The sequence below is a fragment of the Antrostomus carolinensis genome, unplaced genomic scaffold (genome assembly GCF_000700745.2).
Source record: "Antrostomus carolinensis isolate BGI_N321 unplaced genomic scaffold, ASM70074v2 scaffold9231, whole genome shotgun sequence".
NCBI lineage: Eukaryota > Metazoa > Chordata > Aves > Caprimulgiformes > Caprimulgidae > Antrostomus > Antrostomus carolinensis.
In genome coordinates this window covers 64,901-87,385 of record NW_010294791.1, presented here as the reverse complement: position 1 = coordinate 87,385, position 22,485 = coordinate 64,901, and the positions used below count along the sequence as shown (strand labels likewise).

General features: G+C 36.0%; 1 protein-coding gene across 1 annotated transcript in view; it reads left to right on the top strand.

Moving 5' to 3' along the window:
• Positions 1–7: 7 nt before the first annotated feature.
• HECTD2 (HECT domain E3 ubiquitin protein ligase 2) overlaps positions 8–22,485 on the top strand; it is a gene marked incomplete at its 5' end in the record, with an annotated part of 36,703 nt that continues 14,225 nt past the window's right edge. Inside the window, 10 exons of the mRNA XM_010177755.2 lie at positions 8–178; positions 5,369–5,498; positions 11,266–11,404; positions 13,213–13,315; positions 14,179–14,268; positions 14,863–14,927; positions 15,980–16,025; positions 17,104–17,213; positions 18,531–18,679; positions 20,251–20,374. Coding sequence (XP_010176057.2) covers positions 8–178; positions 5,369–5,498; positions 11,266–11,404; positions 13,213–13,315; positions 14,179–14,268; positions 14,863–14,927; positions 15,980–16,025; positions 17,104–17,213; positions 18,531–18,679; positions 20,251–20,374 — 1,127 coding nt within the window. The remainder of the gene's footprint in view (positions 179–5,368; positions 5,499–11,265; positions 11,405–13,212; positions 13,316–14,178; positions 14,269–14,862; positions 14,928–15,979; positions 16,026–17,103; positions 17,214–18,530; positions 18,680–20,250; positions 20,375–22,485) is intronic.

Here is a 22,485-nt window from a genome sequence, read left to right as displayed (position 1 = left end):
CCCCGGCCCTGGCGCGGGGCTCCCGCCGGGTGCGGAGCTGAACCAGGGCAGCGCGGAGCCTGCCTCAGCCGAGGAGGGCGGCGAGGATGAGGAAGAAGAAGAGGAGGAAGAAGGGGAGAAAGAAAAGGAGCGAGAGAAACTGCCGCCCATCCCGTCGGCATCCAGCGCGGCTGCCGGGGTAGGTCTCCTGCCGTTCCCGCGCCCGCGCTGCCGCCCCGCCCGGCCCCGGGGAGCGGGACCGGCTGCTGTCATTTGCTCTATTTGCCGCTTTATTCGGGGGGAGGGGAGGGGGGGAAGAGAGAGCATCGTGTTCATTTTCTTTCCTGTTCTTCTCCGTTGAGAGTCTTTCATTCAAGTTTCTTAAAAATAACAAGTGCATCTGTAAGCAGTGACATAATGAAGCTATAAATTCCGCATCTACTTATAGTTCTTTAACATTTTACAACGGTCTGCTCTTTTGGGTTAGTCATGAGTGAGGGTTTGCAGCGGTGTAAATGTTCCTTAAGGGTTTTCGGGGGTGGAGGGTTTCAGCTCTTAATAAACTTAAGAGCAAGAGAGCTAGCTGGAAAATACTTCTGTGTTTTTAACTTTTGCTGAAAAGGTCTTTTCCGGTTTTTGCATTGTGTTGAAGTGAAAGTGGCAAAACATTTCGACAGTTGATGAATGAGTTAACATGAATAAAAAGAACGCAAAACTGCCAGAAAGATATTCACCAGAATAATTTCATTTCAGAAACCTCGTTTGCTATTTTTAATTTTATTGAAGTTACAGTTTTGTATCTGCTGACCATACAATATGACCAAACATAAAATTTTCCTGGCGTGGGTTGCATAGCTCAGTGTTAAATCTTGCTGTAGCTTGCTTCAGTCCAACAACAGAGCAAAAATTTTACCAATGCTGTAGTAAGTAACACAGTTATGAGATCTTAATTCAACAGTTCTGATAAATATGACTTCATAGAAATTTTAATTTTACATAATTTGAGTTTAAAGATTTAGTGTCTAGTGTTTATGACTGTCTTGAAATAATTGTAATGTTAAATGAAGTAACCATAGGCAAACTGCAAACTCCTTTGATCAGTTCTGCCAATTTTGTGTTTTGCCTACAACGTTCCAACCTTCTGAAAGACTTTGAGTTTTGCAAATCTGTCTGGATGTGGAAGAATGTGTTTGTTCTTGTGATTCAAATATAGATTTGGTGGGAGAAGTCTGTAATGGACAAGTGCCCAGGAGTTATTTTTACCTTTGAAAATCTCCACTTCAGACTTTGAATGGCAAATGCCAATCCCTTAGAATAAAAGTACAAGTGTGGTCTAAAATGTGTCAGGTTTAGCTCAGAATTCCCACTACCTTAAAGAATCAGGAGAACTTGTTTGTAGTTGAACATCCTTCATGTACCTCTGAACTATTGCCCACATGCATAAGTTGTCTAAGTTGACCTGCTGCAGAGGAGTTCAGATCTGGCTAGGTGTGATTGCTTGTCAAATGCCGGTGGGATTTTGGATTTATAAAGAGCTGCATGTGGGTTTTAATAGTATGTTACAAAGAGAGAGCTTTGAGGACAGGTGTAATACGCATTTCCATAGCCCTGGATTTCTCTTTTTGTAACAGAATGCAGTTTTTGATCCAAATGTACCTAATAGGGAATGCAGATATGTTTCTGCAAGACCTTTATGAGTTGCTGTAAAGAAGCTATTGGACTATTAGTCTGCCAAGCCCTAGTGACCAACCTACACATCTAATTCCAGGGCTTTGTGAAGTATGTTGAGAGATTCATCATATATAGTATTATTTTAATACAAGTTCTTGTATTAAAAGTTCTGATTGAAAACATCAAAAAATGAGTGTTACTTAATCAAATCCTCTCAAATGTTTTTAAAGAGAGAAATATGTTCTCAGCTTCCTCATCATTAAACTGGGGAAGAGTTTGTAATGTGATGTGATAACCAAAGGGGGAAATTACTGTCTTTTAAAAATACCTTTGTTTATTAATGTTTTTTCCTCATTAAAATTCCCTTCCTTTAAAAATACATGCCTGATACAAATACAGTGATACTCCACATGACCTTAACTTTCATATTCTCTCTGCCTATTATTTCTAAATTTATAGCCATCATATGTTGACTGTGGTGATCTAGATACTATACCTTGTTTGTATATGAAGTGACCTTCAGATATCCTTGTCTCAGAACATCTCCACAGTTTTTGTGTAATTGATGTTTTCTTCAATGCACTAAAGACCCACCGTAGATTTGTGCAGCTGGTGTGACATGACTAGAGCTTCCTCGAAGGCAGTATGAAAGTGTGACACATCCTTTAAAACAGTTTCCATTTTCCACAGTAGCTGTGGAAAAGGTCAGAATTTTAGTAAGTCAGGATATAACCATGATATCCTTTTTCTCCTAAGAGCATATGTGTGAAAGATGTCTCATCTGGAGTTTAAGCTGGCTGCAAGTTGGAGTAAAGGGATTACGTGACTATGGCTGTTGTCATTCATATCGTGGCTTTTCCTAGCCAAGGGCCATCATGGCTTTTCCTAGCTCCACGGGCCACGTGGAATTGTGGAAGAATGATCACTGAGTTTTGGGGGGGGTGGGAGGGGTTGGCTTTTATTTCTAAGTAAAGTTGTGGAGATTAAATTAGTCCATGAATAAATGAATGATCCTGCAAAGAGTTCAGGCTTTTCATATGGGCCAAACAGTGATTAGAAATAATGCATAATGGGCGATGGTTTGGATGGTTTCAAGATATGAATGAAAAGGAAAATCCTACTTCTTGCATAGACTGATGCATTGTCAGCTGTCATTAGGTAATCCAAGTGTCCCTCATGTCTTCTTGCTCAGGGAAGAAAACCTTTTACTTCTCACTGGCCTTTACTTGCCATGTGCATATGGGTCTTGAGTGAATTGTGTTAGGGCTAAAGAGTAGGATTTTCAAGAAACTCTTCTAGATGGTCTTTTGCCACTTCCCAGAAAGCACTCTGTATGTGCTCTTTGCAAACAGTTTGACTTGTTTTTTCCACCTAATTTAACTTCAATAATGAAAAACGTAGATTTATAAAGCATAATGCTAGTATGGCTTCAGTCTTATGGTGGGCTTAACTCTTTGGAAAAATTCCACTAGGAACCCAACATAGTTGTGGGTTATTAATATGCTCTTAAAAAAGAGGGTTAAAGTTTTCTTTGATCCACTTACTCCCTCTAAGCATACTCATTCTTTATATGGCAGTTCAATTTTCTGGTGGCAGGATGTGTGTAGAGTCTTGGGCTCTAGAGGCTCACTGACCTCTTACAAAATTTTGTAAGTATGACATGGTGCTATACACTTGTCCTAGATTATTCTTCCAGGAGATGTCAGAGATCCTCATTAATGAGCATGTAGTTCCCCAGTTTTCCCCTTGGGCTTTCAGTGAGCCTTTGTCCATGTGTTTGTTTGATATTGTTGGAACTGCACTTGGAGCAAGATGACGGAGTTAAGTAGCACATGCAATTTTTTTTCTCTCCGATCACTGCTGAGGGAGGTGGCATTAAGAAGAACCATTTTAAATAACTGTTCAACTATACTATTTCAGTGGCATGGCTGGAGTAAAACCTAGGAAGCTGAGTCAGCCAAAAAGGTTGTCACAATAGTCTTGTTGCATAAAAGCTCCTCTTCTCAATTATTTATGATACCTATTGCCTGTTAATCATCATTAGATTAGTCCAAGCTCCAGAGTTTTTCTACCTAGAGCAAACATTTTGTGACACAGCAGATTAACCTCAGCTCTGAATTTGTTTAAAAGTCCTTTTTAAGTAAATCATGTCTTGGCAGGTTTGTTCAGGGTCTGGTTTTTCTCCAGTTGTCTGCCAGGTGATTTTTAAGAAGGATCTTAATGATATTTCAAAAGTTATAGAATAAAAGAAAAAATTATTATGAAAATTATAGTGGTAATTACATTTTATATTTAATGTTGCATTCAAGGAATTTGGAGCTAGAAATTGAAACTTGCTATTTTTAAAGCCAGAAGTCCTGCTGATTTTTCAAATTTATAATTTGCTGAGTTATAAGCCATGGAAAACTGGCTGTTTGTGCCACTGTTATTTTAAATTCCTGGTGGCATACCAGCTTGCATACACTGCGGCACGGCAGGTTTATGGGCTGTGTAATTACCCTCCTGGTGATATTTCAGGATGTTGTGGTGGAAGTGAAGTGCTTTCCTCAGAACTCTGGCTGCATGTCTTAGTCCAAATTTACTACTCTTAAGGGGAAAGGGAAATATATGGGTTTAAAAAAATGGATAGGATATTACGTTAATTATTCTATAATTTTTATTCTTGTTTGGGGAATTATAGGTTTTGCAAGTTTTTGCAGGAAAACTTTTCTTTTTCCTAACTGAAAGCGCAGATACCAGATATCGAGCAAATGAATCTTTAGGTTAATGTGAGGCTGAAAATCATGATGTGCAGAGAGAATGTGTGCATTTTTTTGAGTTGATCTACCTTTGCCTGATATCAACTGATGACTTGGAGCTGAGATGGAAATTAAAATATCCATCATGTGACTTCTATTGTCGTGGGCAAGCCCCTTAACCCACCTATGCTTTGCAAATTCTCCAGAGTAAATAACTGTGTCTAATACCACTGAAGTGTCAAACAGACCGAGTGGTGCAATCCTTTGGAATTCTGTTGTGTGATTTCACATCTTTTCACTGTTTCAACACATTAGTGCTGAACACTTCTTAGCAAAGGCTTGTGCACACTCCTTGGTGGCCACACATACAGGTACTCAAACAGGTTTTTTTTAACACTCTGTTGATAAATGTTTGTTGGCTAGCCTTTCTTCAGTAGCAGCTGCTGCTGACAGTTTTGAATTGTTAAGGGTTTTTACCCAGGTAGCCAGTGTCTAAATTTTACTAGCAGGTTAGCCCACATAGGATTTTTTTGACCCTGCATTTCAAGTCTTGGGAAATTTGTCTGAACTACTTCAGTATATTAGAGTTATTGGGAAAAAGGAATAGGTGACACTTTGATCTGTTTAAACTGAGCTGGATGTAGTGAGGAATATAAAAGTAGTTAGAAATTAGGATACAGAAAGTTAGAATATTGTTGAAAGCATTCTAATCATATTGTGTTTTCCTCACAGTAATGCAAGGATATCTTTATATCCTGCAAATTAATACTTGAGTTTTTTAATGCAATGGAAAGGAATTTTATGTCTCCTGATTCAATCTGAAACAAATGTGCAGAATCATTATTTATGTCTTATTTACATATTACCAGTCTGATGTCAGGATAACTGATATTTAAGTATTCTGTGTAATACCACATGAGTAAGATTACTCTTGCAGAAATGTATTAGCCCTTTATAGCATGCTGTCATCTTAATTACAGGGAGTGGAGAGAGGAACCAAAAATCAGTTTTCCACTTTCAGCAGTTTCATCACAACTATCAACCAAAAGAAAGAAGGCATCGGAAACAGAAATTCACCTACGCAACTTGTTATACCCAACATCAAAAATGGTAAGAGAATAAAAGCCCTGTGTTACTTAGTTACCAGTTTAAGAAGGTGCTCAGTGTTCTGCCAATATTTGTATTGTGGTAATACCAGAAAATACAGAAATCTAGATTTCATTAAATTATGCTGTGCTCTACATTGTACAGGCAGTAATATATATAGTAGTCCATTCTCTCTAGAGGTTATGTCATAGAGACAACTTGGGTAAGAAAAACAAATAGACCTAGAGGATGAAATAATAAACTGAAGTTTTAAAGAAAGTTACAGATTCGGTAGTCCATTTCCAGGACCTGTTTGTCTAACTGCAGTCAGGTGGCAGTTTCCTTAGGAATTTTCAGAACTTTGTGGAAAAGATTTTTCTATCACTGTCTGAAGAATGGCAGGGATGAGGTAAGCATAGGACTTTTAAGGGAGACTGTTGCTGAGAGTTGCTGGCTTTCATTGAGGGTGAAGGCCAGTGGTGACACAAAATAAAATTCAGAGGCAAAGATTGGTTAAGTTCTGAAGAGCTTTAAGAGCAAGAAGGAAGATTGTTGTGGTATGATGAGGTAACGATAACTGATGAAGAGATAGAAAGTGGAGCCTTGTATTCAGCATGGTAGGCTAGAATTGTGAAGCCTGATGAGATGACATTGTGGTTAGACCTGAAATTTTTATTAGACTTTTGAGCTAGGATATGGAATTTCAGTAATTTGTGACTTTTGATAAAAGGCTGTACAAACACTTGTCAGGTTTGTACTGATTTTGCCTGTGAGCAGGTCCCTCTCAGCCTGATTATTCTGTGGTTCTCCAAGTTCTTTATAGTACTCAGTCAATTTAAGGCTAGAAAGAGGAACTGCATTACTTAAGGGATCTCAGTAGCATGAGTTTCAAACAAAACTGTGGACAGGTATTGGCGTTTTCAAAGTTGTGCAGAAAAAAGTGGCTTATACCTTGCAGGACTGGATCCTTAACAAAATAATCTTTGAATCCTTGCTGTAAATGATGGTTTAGACAGGATTTTGTATTTTGCTCAAGTCCCTTTGTACTACGCAAAGGAAACAAAGGTAGCTGGAGATGGCCCGTGAAGAATTCTCCCACTGCTGCATAACTTACTGGAGTTAAGGTAGAAGTTATATTCTTGAGGGCAATACTTGGGGTAAGGCAAAAAGAAGATCCTGCAAAGCAGGTCAGAGCTCTGCTGATTCTTACAAAGTGCTGCAAGGTTGAGCTAACAAAGCTGGAAGAAAAACCTTCAGGTGGCCATTGGTCTCACCTATACATTTTTAAAGAAAAGTCTTCCTATGTGAATTGCACGTAAAGAATTGCAATATTGTTGGAATCTGAAAGTCCTCGGAGAAATAAAATGTTTTACCTTTCTCAGATAACATTATTTTCCTTGGAAGCTAAAAGTGATCTCTTGTCAATATTAACTACTCAGCTTCTATCCTTTTTAACAGAAACATGCATGCAGTTGATTCATAGACTCCAAGCTACTGTCTTTCATTATTTAAGCCTTAACTGTTTCCTGTCTAGCTTCTGTTTGACTAGTTGCTTAATAGACGCTTATCTTATGATATGAAAGCTTGCTGCTTAATAAAATTTAGAACAAAGTAAAATTAAATGTAGCATTGGGCCAAGAAATGTGAAAAATACAGTAACCTTTTGCAGAATTAATTTCATTAAGTAGAAGAAATCTGCCCTGCCCCTCCCCCCCCCTTTTTTAATTTTTTTGTACTTGACAAGAATGGTAAACTCTAAACACCTCTTTCTTGAAGTGCCCTCAGTTCTTGCTGCACTTGATACTGTCCTAGTTGTAATTACTGACTCATAAGTACTTAGTTGTTAATTTTTGCCACGCTAATGCATGGCAATATTTATTATAGTCAAAGATATATTCTTGAACATGAACTCAATGGGTAAAATTGAGCAGATATTCTGGTAATTACAGAATCAGAGTAACCTGCCTATATAAAACCAGATTATTTTTATTTACAGTTCAAGGTGCACTCAAAATGTTTTGAGGAGGTATGTGTATTCCATGGAAAAAATAATAATTGAAACAAATTTCTCCATTAAAAATGTTTCTTTGCTATTCTGAAATTCAGGAATTCTGCTTGGTTGGTGGAGGTTTTTCAGTTTATCTATATATGTGTTATGTCTCTGAATATGTGTATGTATCTATATGTGCATATACTGATAATACTTTAGGCTTGGGTTCAAAGAATGTTAATTTCATTGAAAAGGAAGAGCATGGAGAAGGCAATGCTGGTAAATACAGCATGAAAGCTAGGGTGGTGTTTGCTCTATAGCTGCCACAGATACTGAATTTATGTAACAAATCTTCTACTGCAACAATTATCTGATATGAAATCTATGTATGAACTAGATTGTTCTAGTTCCTTTATAATGTTATAAAAACAAGTAAGTTGTTTTTTTGGGTTTTTTTTTTGCTTTACCTACTTTGAAAATTTTCATCTGCCAGTAGATGTGTTGGTCACTGACAATAACTGCTGTTCTAGATTCATTCAGCCTAAATTTCCTTGTATCCAATTCTGCATCCTATCAATGAGATTTTCTTCCTCAAAGGTTTTGATCATTCCCTGAGCAGTCATGCATTGCTGAGTCTTTTTACGTGATGTAATTGGGCAGGCAGCCAGAAATTACTGCTTTTTCTTATCTTGTAATATTGTGTTGTTGCTACTTATCGACTCACTATATAAAGTTTCAAGTTTCTCCTCAATGGAACTGAAGTGACAGATCTTAATTAGTATTTTTTAATGTCAGATGAGCAAATAAGTCTGTTTACAAATAAACTTGAATTATGTCAAAACATGCTGAAGTTGACAGTGTTTATTAAACATATTATTAAAACTCAGTTTTAGTATATCTAATTTAAGCTACTTATATATATATATTTTTAAAAAAAGCATCATTGACAGAGTGCAAGTTACCAGCTTAGCACCTGTAGCCTCAATTTACTGAAATGAGAAACAGCTTCTGTCAGCAGCTGTCTCTTCTGCAGATGTGAAGAGAATATTTTCTTCATTTCAGTGTATTCAGCTGGTTATAATTCAATGTTTAATCCCTTTAAAATTGAGAAGACAGAATGAGAGCTAAATTAAAATTACTTGTCTTTCTCAGAGTATAAAAATTAGACATAGTCAGTTTCTTTTAGGTCAGTCCATCCTGCTCTCAGAGAATGATGTGCAATAGCAGAACACTTGAATGATGGGATTGTTTGGTACCTTGGCTTGAATTAATTTATTATCTGTGTGTCCACTTTTTAAAATTTTTAAATTACTACTCTTCTCTTTAAATAGCATGAAATTCCAGCTGTGAGAGTGGGCAAGGTTCCTTATCAATGCCACTGAGGGGATTGAGGACAGCTCTGATCTGCTATAATCTCATGAATGGAGGCTAAGTCATAATGACAGTGTCTCTGTCATTAGCATGAGTGAAAAGAATCTGCCTTTGGGTGTGGGGGATTTTGTTAGCAACTGTTTCCCCACTGTGATAAATGGAGTAGTGGTACTACTTTGATGTTTAGTTAATTTAAAAAAAAAACAACTCTTGGAATGGTAGTGAAAAGGCTTGGAGGGTTCTTAGGCAATTCATAGAGGATTTTGGCTTAATATGTTTGACTTCTGAGGGCACTTTTATTTTATACAATATCTTTTATCCCAAACATATGTCATAATTCATATAAATGCTTTTAAAAACATGCAGTGTAAATCAGACTAAAAAAGCATTTTAAGGATGTTGGAGAAGACACTGTCAGTAGAAGGGATATTTGTTTATACTGTGTTGGAATATTTTTTTCACGTTTTTGATGGGTTTACCTTGGCTGGCTGCCAGACACCCACCAAGCTGCTCTGTCATTCCCCATCTTCAACAGGATATGGGGAGAAAATAAGATGAAAAAGGTTGTGGGTTGAGATAAAGACAGGGAGTCCACTTTGCAATTATCACCACAGGCAAAAGAGAGTTGACTTGAGGATATTAATTTATTGCCAGTTAAACAAAACTCAGAACACCTTCCCCCTGGCTCCCCTTCTTCCCAAGTTCAACTTCACTCCTTTGTTCCCCACTCTTCTACCTCCTTTCCCCCAACCAGTGTAGGGGGCTGAGGAATAAGGGTTGCAGTTGGCTCATGAAACTTCATCTCTGCTAATTATTCCTTTTCACACTGTTCCCTGCTCCAGCATGGGATTTTCCCCACAGGATACACTCTTTTTTTTTTTCTCTTTCACCAGGTTTTCCAACATAGGTCCTTCCCATGAGTTGCAGTTCTTCAAGAACTATTCTAACATGGGCCATTTCCATTGGGTACAGTCCTTTAGGAACAGACTGCTCCAGTGTGGGTCCCCCGTGGGCCACAGTTCCTGCCAGCAGCCTGCTCAGGTGTGAGCTCTCTATGGGTTGCAGGGGGACAACCTGTTCCACCATTGTCTTCTCCACAGGCTGCACAGGAATCTTTGCTCCAGTACCTGGAGCACCTCCTCCCCATCTTTCTCCACTGACCTGGGTGTCTGCAGGGTGATTTCTCTCTTTTCTTTTTAATCTCCAATCTCTCTCTCTCTCAGCTGCTGTGCAGTGTTTTTTACCCTTTCTTAAATATATTTTCATAGAGGTGCTACCAGTGTCATTGGTGGGTCTGTTCTGGAGCTGACTGTCTGACATAGAGGCAACCTCACCTCTCCTCTCACAGAGGCCACCCCTGCAGCCCCTCTGCTGCTGAAAACATGCCACATAAACCCTATACAATGTTCTCAGATCAAGTATAAAGTAAGGAGAAGAATAGAAAGACCTTGTTAAAGCACTGCTGTTTGTGCTTAGACTAGGCAGCCACGTTTATTGAGAAATGTTTAAAGATGCTACCGTTTCAGCAGTAATTCTCTGCAACACGGAAAACTTACATTTCCTATTTAATTTATTGGAGAGATTCTTTTAGGAGGCTGTAGATGATCCAGAGTCCACTCTAGCTAAAATTAAATATCACTGTCTAGAAAAACTGACTGAAGACTTGTCCTTGTAAGTCAGAAAATAGTTGGACTTGGGTGTAGTTGTGCTTGAGATTTTTCTTACATGTAGGGAACGCCAGTGTTGCAGTTTGTATATTACAATATTTAGAATATATATATTGTAAATACAATAATGGTCAACAGTACTATTCATGACTAATAGCTACCAGTCTTGAACTGCTCTTTCAAACATCAAATATAACAGGATCACCTTGGGTAACTCTGTAATTCCATGACATCCTTTGACTTTACTGCTGTAATACCAGTGCATCTTATGTAAGTACAATATTATGGTATTTTCCCTAATAATTACTTGGAATACAGATCACTAGGGGTTTTTTTGTTGGGGTTTTTTTTTTGGTCAGCAGTATGCCGGCAATTAAATTGTGAAAATCTGTCTTGATTTTCTTTGTTTTTTGTAATAGACAAATAATTTGTTTGCAACTTGAGACTCCCATATTTCAGAAAACCTTAGGAGACAGCCTGGCCAATTTTCTCCCTCCATTGGCAGAAGAAGCACTTTGTTCATGAAGACTTGATTACAAATTAAGGACGTGTTTTTTGTTTATAAGGTTTTATTTCCCTTTAAGCAGTCTGGGATGAGCACGTGGCAAGAAAAGTACTTCGATGAGTAGGGGTTTAAAGATGTAGAATCAGACAGTGTGAGTTTTCTCTCCCCCCCCCAGTTCTTATGTATCTATTTTACTAGCTGTTTTTATTTATATCATTGCATTGTATTTATTGTTTGTTTCTTTTTTTTTTAAATAAGTGAGAGACCTACCACCTATTTGCCTCGATGTACGACAAAAGCAGCGCATCTCTATAGATACGTTACCCCAAGAACTGAAAGCACCAGTTCCTCCTGAACCTTCCCTTCCTGTCCGAACCAAAACTGTGAAAGATTTTCAGTAAGTTTCACTGGTGTTTCCAAAAGCATACTTTATTTCTTTGGACTTTCTTCAGTTTGTTCTAATTCACACATTTGCTTTTGTTAATCTTAAATGAGGGAACAATTCAGTAAGACTAACAAGTAGTAGTAGTAGTAGTTAGTCTGGTTGTGATGGTGGGATTGATAATTCTGTTGCTGTGAAAATTGTCAGAATACTTTCTCTAGCTTGAAGTGTGTGGCTCAGTGTAAGCTGGAAAATCCCTTTCCACCTTAGGTATTTTGTTTGTACTGCCAATTATGGTGTGTCATGTCCATTGGTGTACTGGGCGTTCTCAGTCTTGTGTGAAACACTGCACATCAGACACTTACATTTTAATACATTACACTTAAATATATTTAATTTAAGAGTAATGTATTAAAAGTATCAAGTAACACAGCTATGTTCCCAAAAATTGTGTTGTTGACACTGTTGTTTGAGGAAATGGCATAACTTTATTGAAAAATTAGTGGCATAAGGTGTGTCTGCGCTCGGGGATTCTGCCTGCAGTACAGGAACATATATATTGACAGAGTATTTCTTTAGAGTGGATGCATTCTTAGAGGGGTATTTACTAATTCATTGAAAGTATGATGATGCCTTCCCCTCCCCAAAATCCTTAGCGCCCATAGAGCAGCATTATGCTGCTGTAACACCCCTGAGTGTTTTACTGTACAATAATCTTGGTCAGGAAATGGGGAAGAGTATTCTAGGAAGAAGCTTGATTCTTCTATTTTTCAAACAGATGGAAAAAAAAAGTATCACAGTTGCTCCAAGAGACATATGAGCGTATACTCTTCGTTGCTCTTTTCCATGTTTGAAATTTTGTGCATTCAGTGAGGAAAAGGAATGACTTTTGATTAATCAGTATTTGTATTTGGTGGAACATGAAGCAGGTATAGAAGAGTTTTTTGACAAGACATGATCCTTTGTTGGTATCCAGGTGATCTGAAGATCTGAAATTTTTTCCATATTCAAATTTTTGTATCTATTGACTGCTGCCTAGTCATGTAATTATCAATAATTTTATTTTTTCAAGAAAAGTATTAAAAAGTCACTGGCGTGTCTGGTATGTCCCACTGATAACTTTTGAAAAAATATCTAGTATAAAGAAATTATCTGAGGGGAAGCAAACTAGGATTTGTATCCCCAGCATTGTAGATTAACTAAAATAAAATTCTGTGTCAAAGGTTGGTTGGGTTTGGTTTTTTTTTTTGTGTGGGTTTGGGGTTTTTTTTTAATGTATGATATTATACAAAATTTCATATACAGCTACTTACTTTAAGGTCTAATATTTAAAAGGATTGTGGGAGTAAATCCATAGATTTTGTTGTCCCCTTAAGGAATATGTACAGTCGCAAAGAAAGATTAAGTTTTATCTTAAAAATTTGAAGATAAATAAAGTTTTGTACAAATGATAATGAATTTGACTAGTTTAGGAGCCTGCATACTTAAGTTGTCTCAGAAATTTTATCATGTCAGTATTATCTTCAGCATAATTCTGTTCTGCTAATGATTTGTCTTAACATACTGAACTGTGACACCATGAATTAACATTTTGAATAAGCGATGCTGCTTAGGTGTATCAAACACAAACTATACTTTTGTTCTCTTGTAACACCATGATCTTAACATGACAAGGAAGATGTTAGAAAGACACTGGCATTATACTTGTCTGTCTTCTAAGTGTTCTTAGTGAGGAACGCTTGGAGTTACAGTGCAGTCTAAAGTCTAAGTGGTTGGTAAGATTGAACCCTTATATAACCAATATTTTAATGGATTCTTTCTAGGGATGATGTGGAAAAGGCTAAGTCATCAGGAGATTGGAAAGCTGTACATGATTTTTATTCTACAACATTTGATTCTTTCTTGGAGATAAATGCTGCATTTAAGGTAGAAAATAATTCATAATACTATTATTACTTAAAGTGCTTTGTGTCTTCCAAGTGTTTACAAAAACATCAGTTAGAGGCTAACAGCTGGTTACTCAAGGTCAATAAGATCTGTTATTGTATTAATTTATTCATTGCGGTTTAGGCAACTATATTTCAAGTGTATGTACTTCGTTTTCTGACATTATGACTGTGTAGATATTTTCTACACAAACTACAGTTTAAAAACATACAAGCTAATGCAGCTAATACAGAAACCCAGGCAAATCTGGAAACAGAAGTTCCCTTTCTCTAAAGAAATGTGCAATATGGGCTCATGTAGTATAACTTCCTTGTGTTGTGATGGCATACTCAGGTTTCCTTGGGAAGGATGATATTCATGTGTGAAAACTTTCTGAATTTATGCTAAATTAGTCTTTCCTGCCTATTACAGAGCAAAATGTGCTTATGCTATTTAGTATGGACACTAGGGCCTGGACCTAGACAGAATAACCCATCACTCTTAAGTTACTTAACAAATACCAAATGTTTATGATTTTGTTGGTCTTGTCTGATGATGCATCAACAACAAAGATGAAAATTTGATGTAATTCATTATTCGAAACCCTCTTACATTTTTTAAATAGAACAACAAGGTAATGGAGCTACATAAATGTTGCCAGTGTGTAGGATTACTGTTGTTTAACTTTATCTTTCACGTATTAATAAAAGCAACTTAGATTCTTATGTTTTGATAAGGAAAACAAATAGTTTTATCTGTATGTGTTTTGTTTAAACTTACTGTTAAACTTTTATTTTCAAAGATAACTAAAATAGTCAAAACATTTCAAAACCAAAATGCTTCATGTATTATCTAACTTCCAGAAAGATACAAATTCTCCATTTAATACCATTGAGGACTCTGGAATTGATGCAAAATTTGTGAACATTGTCTATGATGCCTTATTAAATACTGTAAGTAGAAGAAAATAATTCATGTTTTAAAACATTGTAACAATTATTTCAGCAAAAAATTATGCTGAGAAGCAATTAAACCAAAAGTTTTTCTGAGATAGGTGTGATTTCTGAAGAAACTCTCAAAACATGCTGAAAATAGTCCCGTGAGAACTGCCATAGAATCATGAAAACTGCTCTAGTAAAAGTGGAAGAAATTTTTGCTGCTAGTAATGCACAGTTTATGCTGTGGTAGATCTTAAAGACTGCTTGCAAGATATGACGTGACCGTGATGGGACACTGCATGGTGGGAAAATGTGAGGATCGGGTTAGCAAAAAGTAGGTACTGTACCTAATAAACAAAGGACAGGAGTAATTTAGAAATTATATTTACAGTTTTTAAGTTGTTTAAAGCATTGAAGGCCACCGTTGACACAATTCCAGGCCTCAGCTAATAGTCTGTGAGGAAAGATACTCAGGGCTCAGCATCCTAACACAAAGATTTCTTAGCTGGCTTGAATCACAAGCAAAACAAACTTGATTGTTCGTACAGTATCTTATCTAGAATATGTATAATTACATCAGATATGATTTTTCCTCTCCTTTTTCCATAGCCTCAAGATGTTCAGAAGTCAGTCCTAAAAGGAATAATTAATGGTCTGCTGCAAGAATGGAAAGGGTAATGATAACAAATGTTTGTGTTAGTGCTGTGACAGCTCTTACAACTGGTATACTTTGTCTTTATTGTTTTAGCCAAAGATAGAAAATGTTCTAATATAACTTATTTGACTCGGAAGAACTTACCTCATTTTGGCAGGCAAATCTGATGAAATGTATCTTGAACACTGTAAGCTGACATTACCCCTCTGAGAGGCAGACCCAGCCATACATTCCCCCACAAAATCTCAGCTGCTTGTCACCAGGGTAGTATTTTGAGCATCTCAACTGTGAGATGAATTAAGGAAATTAGCTAGAGCAAAACATACTTTACCTACCCACTCCCCAACAGCAACTAGGGTATTTTAACCTAGATAATTCCTTAATCCAAAGTCTACTTCACAATACTGTTTGTGTGTGGCAATGACATAGAAAGAGCAGTGCAGGATGCGGAAAGGAGGTTTGGAGATGACAACATTTTAGCAAGAAGTAATAGAACTGAGAATGCATAGTTTGATTCACAAAAAGATATAGCAAGAGGCAGCGCTTTGTTGTGACTCACCTGTCACCCAACCCTTGCCTCTTTCTTTCTCCACCTTATACTACCTTTTCTGTGCTGTTGCTGCATGTGTGACTGTGGTTGTGTAAAAGCCTCAAAGCAGATAAACGGTAAGAAGTACAGAGGCTGCAGTGGTAGAAATGTATGGAGAATTCTGGCAGGAAATATCTAAGACGGGACAAATGAACTCTTCTGTGGTATCATCAGAGATAGACAATGGCATGGACTTCCCTCTTTGGAACACCTTTACTCTTCAATACTCGCATTTGGGTTTTTTTGCCTTCTTCCTTGTGTTATGCTACAAAATACGGATGCTAAAATAGCCTACTGCCTTTATAGAATAGTCAGAATCTTTAAGTGTCCTTTTCAGTTTCTGAGAGCAGTGGACACCTTAAATATGGTGTTCGACACATTGGCAAAGCAAAGTTGAATCATACAGTGCATGATTTCATTACTCTTAATATGTGCATATGATGTATACATATGGTTCTGCTTATTATTTCATTTATTCATAGGCCACGAACAAAAGATGATCTTAGAGCATACTGTATACTTTTACAGGTAAGAAAAATACTGTACTTTTTTTAAAGTATATATCTGTCTAATTTATAATCTATAAACCAGTATACTATGCAAACAAGATACTTTTTATAGCCAAGGTACTTCACATTTAATTTCCTGTTATAAGAATGTATTAAAACATGGAAGAAATGTAGTATATGCATGATGGAAATGGGAGCTTAATGGAAGATAGTTGCATAGATTAAAACTATGAACTAATGGTTAGACATGAAGTTGTTTCCTATTGTTTTGTGGGTTGAAAGAACAAATGTTTTAGCAGATTATTTGTTCCTATTTCTTGCTTATTCCCAGATTTGTTTTATTGGTATGCTTAACTCTGATCTTTCCAGAAAGTTTCAGTATATGCACTTTTTTATATTGCTGTAACTTTTTCCGGTGTTGCTTTTCGTCCAGCAGATACTCTCCAGTCTGACTGGCGACACCGTCTGATTTCTGACTGTGTTAACCTATCACCTTTGCTACTGTTGTTGATTTGCATTTGTTGCAAATTTCCCCTTTAAATTTTGCCAGTGTAGAAAACACCTCTCCACACAAGGAGAGTTTCTGCTGTTATTTGAAAAGATCAGATGGTAATCTAATTTTTTGAGACAATACTTTTCTTCTCTGAGGTGGTATGCTAGCTGTGAATTATAAGGAATATATCCTGCTGAAAAGTGGGAATGTGTGAACTCATACGTAAGAGGGAAAATAAGTTTGGATTGATTTCTGGGAAGACAGGAGTTATGAGAATTCTTATTACTGAGATGGAAAGCACATTACTCGGAGTGTAATTTATGGGCTACACAGTAAATGATAATCCAGAAGAATTTATTGCGTACTGCCTTTATTACCTGTGGGCTTTCTTTTGAAACCAAAAAATCATACTTCTACAATATAGTATTTTTTATTTGACTAGAAATGGAAAATCATTTTTTCATAGGTATACCACTGTCACAGTAATTTTGTGAATTCCTTTCCTGCATTATTGTATTGGCAACAACCATAAGAAAAAATCCTAATGACTTTTTTTTTCCTTTATGCAGTTTATTAACCTAACACTTTTTTTAATCTTTTTCAGAATCCTCAATTTAGTAACACTTCTACTTATGTCATCTATGCTCACTTGCTAAGACAGATAGCAGCCTTAACAGAAGCTGACCATCATTTCCTAGTGCACTGGTCTAAAAAGTAAAAAAAAATTAAAAAATAAAATTTAAAATTCCATTTTTAGGATTACAATTGTTACTGTACTTCCATTGATGTTGACTGTTTTATAAATTATATGAAAGTTAATTTAATTGACTAAAGAGATTGTTTTTGTTGTTTCCAAAGTACATTTGGACATAGTCCACTAAGTGATACTGATTTATAGATACAAAATGTATGTAATGTATAAAAATTAATATCTTTATGCAAAAAAGCCTTAATTGCAAAATAACTTATTTATGTAAATTTTTTAGATACATGTTTAAACAATATTATTAATACAAACATCTTTATGATCTTTGTTTAAATAAAGGTTTATCTTACATATTTGGAAAAGATACCGTAACTTTACTGTATTGTATGAAAACCATAAATGAAATCGAATCCCTGCTTCGTAGCATTAATAGAGGTGGTGAGAGAGTGTAGTTAGAGCACTAGATGTTTAAGTAATTCAAATAACTCTAATATCACCTCACTAATAAAGTCAGATGGGAGTAACTGCCAAAAGAGCAATTTTTTAGGTTGATATGAAGTTTGCCTTCCTTATAATGACTGTGCAAAAATTCCAGTCTGGGGTAAAAAACAAGTTTGGCCATATTCACAATTCCCTTATCTCCTAGGAAATCTATTCTATGCGAGGATGGAAATTGTATTTCTCTTCTTCTACCCTGTAATATGTCTAAATTTGCTTAAAATTGTGGAAATTCATTATGTCATTTGAATCAGTGTTTACAAATAAGGTTTACTCTCTTGGTTAAGTTTATAATAGGCATATTGATGTTTTTATTCTTAAAACATGTATTTAGAAATCTAAACCATTAAAATAGGAAAGCTCTATATATTTAATATATCTACACATATGTGTATTGTTGTGATATTATGGAAGTGGTGCAGCACATAATTTAAAATGTGCACTTGTCACAAGCATATGAAGTACTTTCCACCCTTTATTCAAGTAACTCAAAATAAAAAATTGAGAATTCATCAGTATTCAGAGTGTGGAGTGAAATAGCTAAGGATTTTTGTTTTATTTTTCTTTACTAAAAGTCAAGCACAAGTAATGTTTTTTTGTTGTTTTTTTTTAAATCACAGACATTAAAAAGCAGAGGTAGGGGTGCACTGAAGAGCACTGCTGTGTGCCAGTATTTAAATCATGCTTCTTAAACTTTATATTTGGAATTTTGGTTTTATGTATAGGACAAAAGCATGTTTTTTAAGAAAATAACATTGAAATCTGAGGCTATAAACTCCAGTGTAGATAGTGATCACGTGAGTGTAACTGCAGGATATTTGTTTTAGGATTTCCCAGAAGAGGTTCAAGCAGCTGGTGGACAGGTTACTGCAATTTATTTCTTTACGCCTGTTTCCTGCAAAACCTGAAGAGTTTCCACCTATGGTGAAATGTAGCTGGTGGATTCCATCAGCAGCCAAAGTCCTGGCTTTATTTAGTAGGTATTTTTCCTGAATTGTGTATGCATATGTATGTGTGTATATGTATTAAGTACATTTGTGTGTGTGTGTGTGTGTGTGTGTGTGTGTATATATATATATATATATATATATGTATGGAGGTGGATAGTTTATACCTCTCCTCTTCTGGGGGAGACTGACAGTGGTGGCGCAGCATGAACTACAATAAAATGCCAAAAAGTAGTAAGCAACAAAAAAACTTCTTCTATTGGCAAGTCTTTGTACTTGCTTTCCAGTAGAGGATAATTGCTATTCATCATTTTCCTGTAACAACAACTGAAGATCACTCAAACAGAAATCCACAGAAGTAATCAATGGTTAAGGTTTCCCTTAGATTTATAAAAGAAACTGGTTTAAATGTGGAATTACCAGAACTTCTTCAGTAACTGGCTTACCCTCACAAAAGGATTTTGGCATCTAAGAAAAGTTAGGCAATGTGGATGCCTCTTAAGTCCAAAACTACAGCTTAAAAAAAGTAAATCCCTGTCCAGTTCAACACAGAATACAGCAAATTTGACCATTGCAAATGCAGAACTTCTCCTCCGCTCATCCCCAATAACTCAGTGATTTAGAGCATTTACTATGGAAGTGGGAGGCTTAAGGTCAGTCCCTGTTTCTTGAGGGGTAAAAAAACCTTTCTCCTTTCTAGGAGAAAATGAAACCACCAAGTGAAAATTAAGATTGGAGTGAGTATGTTTTCATTTCACTGTCAGCTTAAAACTTGTACTTAAAAGCTTTCTGCACAGTCCTGCTTGTCCAGAGTGACAGTTTAGACACATAAGCTCAACTGTATCTAAAACCAAGATGCATGTTGTCTAGTCATCTGTGAAAGAGTTGCTAATTCCTTAATTCTGCAAAAAGGCATATTTAATAATTCAAAACATGCTACTTGCTGTGCGACTGCTCAAAATTAAATTAAGTTCAAGTGCAAACAGATAAAACATGATCTGCTTGACATTATGTGAATTCTACATAATGAGATAGGTGGCTTAAATGTGAATTGGTTTTCTTCATTTGGTCAAGTACATAATTTTTGTACTGGTGAGTCTGGACAGTATAGTAGTTACCTGAGGTAATAGGTATATCTTGGCACACTAGGTTTTGTGCCCCTCTCTTTCCAAACAGGCAACAAACTCAAACAGATAATTGTTAACTGGAAAGCATGTAGATGTTATATCCATAGCTATGTTTGAAATTAAATTAAGATGTTTAAGAAATTCATCTGTCAAACTCCATTTTCATTGATTTCAGCAGAATATAGCATTCTTTATCCATGAAATCTTAACTTAGTGTATGTCATTAAGTGGGCTAGAGTCAAATGGAGTCCCTTATCATAAATGGGCTGAACTAGGGATTTACTCTTCTACAGCAATTAATATGATGTCATATGATGTTATGTTATAGTTGTAATTCTGGAGCTAAGACTGAGGCAAAGTTATTAGTAGCTGATTTCACTTAAAGTTGCTGAGGTCACTGGTGCTCAGAATGCCTAGAAAACAGATGTGCTGAATCCAGGCAGTAATTTAAGACTCCTATGTTTTCTTTGTAGATGCTGCAAATAGTCTGATCAGTCCTCCTATTATTTCATATACGGATTTCTATAATTCTACGCTTGATCATATTGATCTTATGGAAGAATATCATAACTGGCAATGTTGTGGAAATTCTCACAGGTAAGGGGAATAACAGGTTGTTTCTTGTTAAGTAGTATTTCAGAGCACCATATCTACGGCATGTGTATCTATTGTATATATAGTGTGTGCATATGGTATGTGTACCCTTTATGTGTATATATAGCCACATTAAGTACCGTATTTTATTGGAAAAACACAGTATAGCTACTACTTGTTATACTTGCTACTGCGTGGATGCAAGATTGACTATAATAAATCACATTCTGCCTTTACAAACTGGAGAAAATATGTAAAATATCAATTATAATAATATGAGTTTATTATTTATTGGCATAGACTTCTAATTGTATCTTACTGCAAACATATTTTAACCTCCAGTACATTCATAGAAAGCGGTGTTGTGTGCTTACTTACCACTTAATACTGAAAATTTATCTAGTTACCTGTATATATGTGACTGTGATCATATTTGTTCCAGTAAAATCAGTTGTACTATTTCTGTTACGTGAAAACAAACACACAAGTTAAATCTTTACAGACTCAAGGCTTGCAAAGTTATTTCTCTACTTGTAAGAGGCAGCCAGCAGTATGATTTAGAAACATCTAAAGAAACAGGCATTTCATCTTTCTGCTAAAGTTTAAAATCTTATTAACGTTTTCTTAACAAAAATGTTATTTTGTATAGCTGTATTTTTCAGCATACCATTCTGTATCACTCAGTCTTTACAGCTTGAATCACAAGATCAATTAAAATTTCCCCACATTTCAAGAGCTTTCAGTAAGCTAATTTAAGATATCAGCCTTCCAAATGTAGCTTTTTGTCTACTGCATGTGCAACTTTCCTTGTCTGTAGCAGCACTTGAGGAAATCTTGGAGAATATAATTTGCTCCACCAAAGCAGGTATTTTAGGCTAGACCTCTGTCTGATATCTGGTATCCTGCCTGAGAAGGAAGGAAAAAAAAAAACAACAAACAAGCACAACAAAATAACAACAACAAAAAAGACAAGTGATAACAATAAATGTACAGTAAGCTTTGCATAGTCTCAGTCAAAGCATTGGAATCTGAATACTGCTGAGCTTCAATTTTTTTTTTCTTTTTTATTGGCACCATCTGGCTGTTTTGGCACCCACATCCGAACTTATGAAAGGGCTGAGAGATTTCCACCTGCTCCAGTTCTTTTCAGTTAGCTGGGACACTGGGAATTCAATATATGTAAAAACAAAGGTTGCTTTATACATAATTTCTGGAGGAGCTGAAATGCAGACTAGTTGTATTATTCTTAAAGTAAATTTAATTCTTTTACTTTTTTACAACTGCACTTTTTCCAATTTACATCTTTTAACTCTGTTGTTCTACTGGGAAAAAAAAAAAAACAAAAAAAAACCAAAAAACAAACCAACACACACATGAACAAAAAAATTGCAATCATGACTATATGCTTCGAAGTAAGAAGGCCAAGTAGGAGCAAGTCCTGGTTTACCCCCCCATATTAAATATTTCAAAATACATAATTCAACACTCCTTGGTAAACTCCAAATTTTGAATTAGAATTTCCAGGAGACCAAGAGAGAATATTTTTCCTAATTTTCCTTTCTTTCCTAAAGACATTAGAACCCAGTGCTTCCCACAGGCAGGATTCATGAGGGTGCACATGCAGTCTGGGTGCACACATAGAGTCTGAAGCTATGTGTATTTCAATGTGAACTTCTGCTAGGTGACGCCTGAGCTAAATCAACAAAAAACTTACCAAAATAACTGGTAACAAAAAAACCTTTTACCTTGATGATTTCTGAATTTTTTCAGAATTATTTGTATTACTTGATTGCAGTGGAATGTGGCTGTGATCTGATAGTTTAGAAGTCCTAAACACTTGTAACCCTGGGTTAAATCTGAAGGACCTGTGGGAAATCAGTTCCTTTGAAAATCAATTCTGCAGCAAAAAAGCCGAACCAGAAATATTTCTACTCTTTACCTAGAATGCTGCACAGATAGCTGTTTTTCTTGTATTTAATAGGAAGATATTACCGTTTTCTCTAATTCAGTGTAGCAATTAAAATGTAGCATTTAAAGCTGAAGATGACTGGTTTTTATTGTATCTGTCGATAATGATAAACAATAAAGAGCTTTGTTGAGGATAAATATGAGTA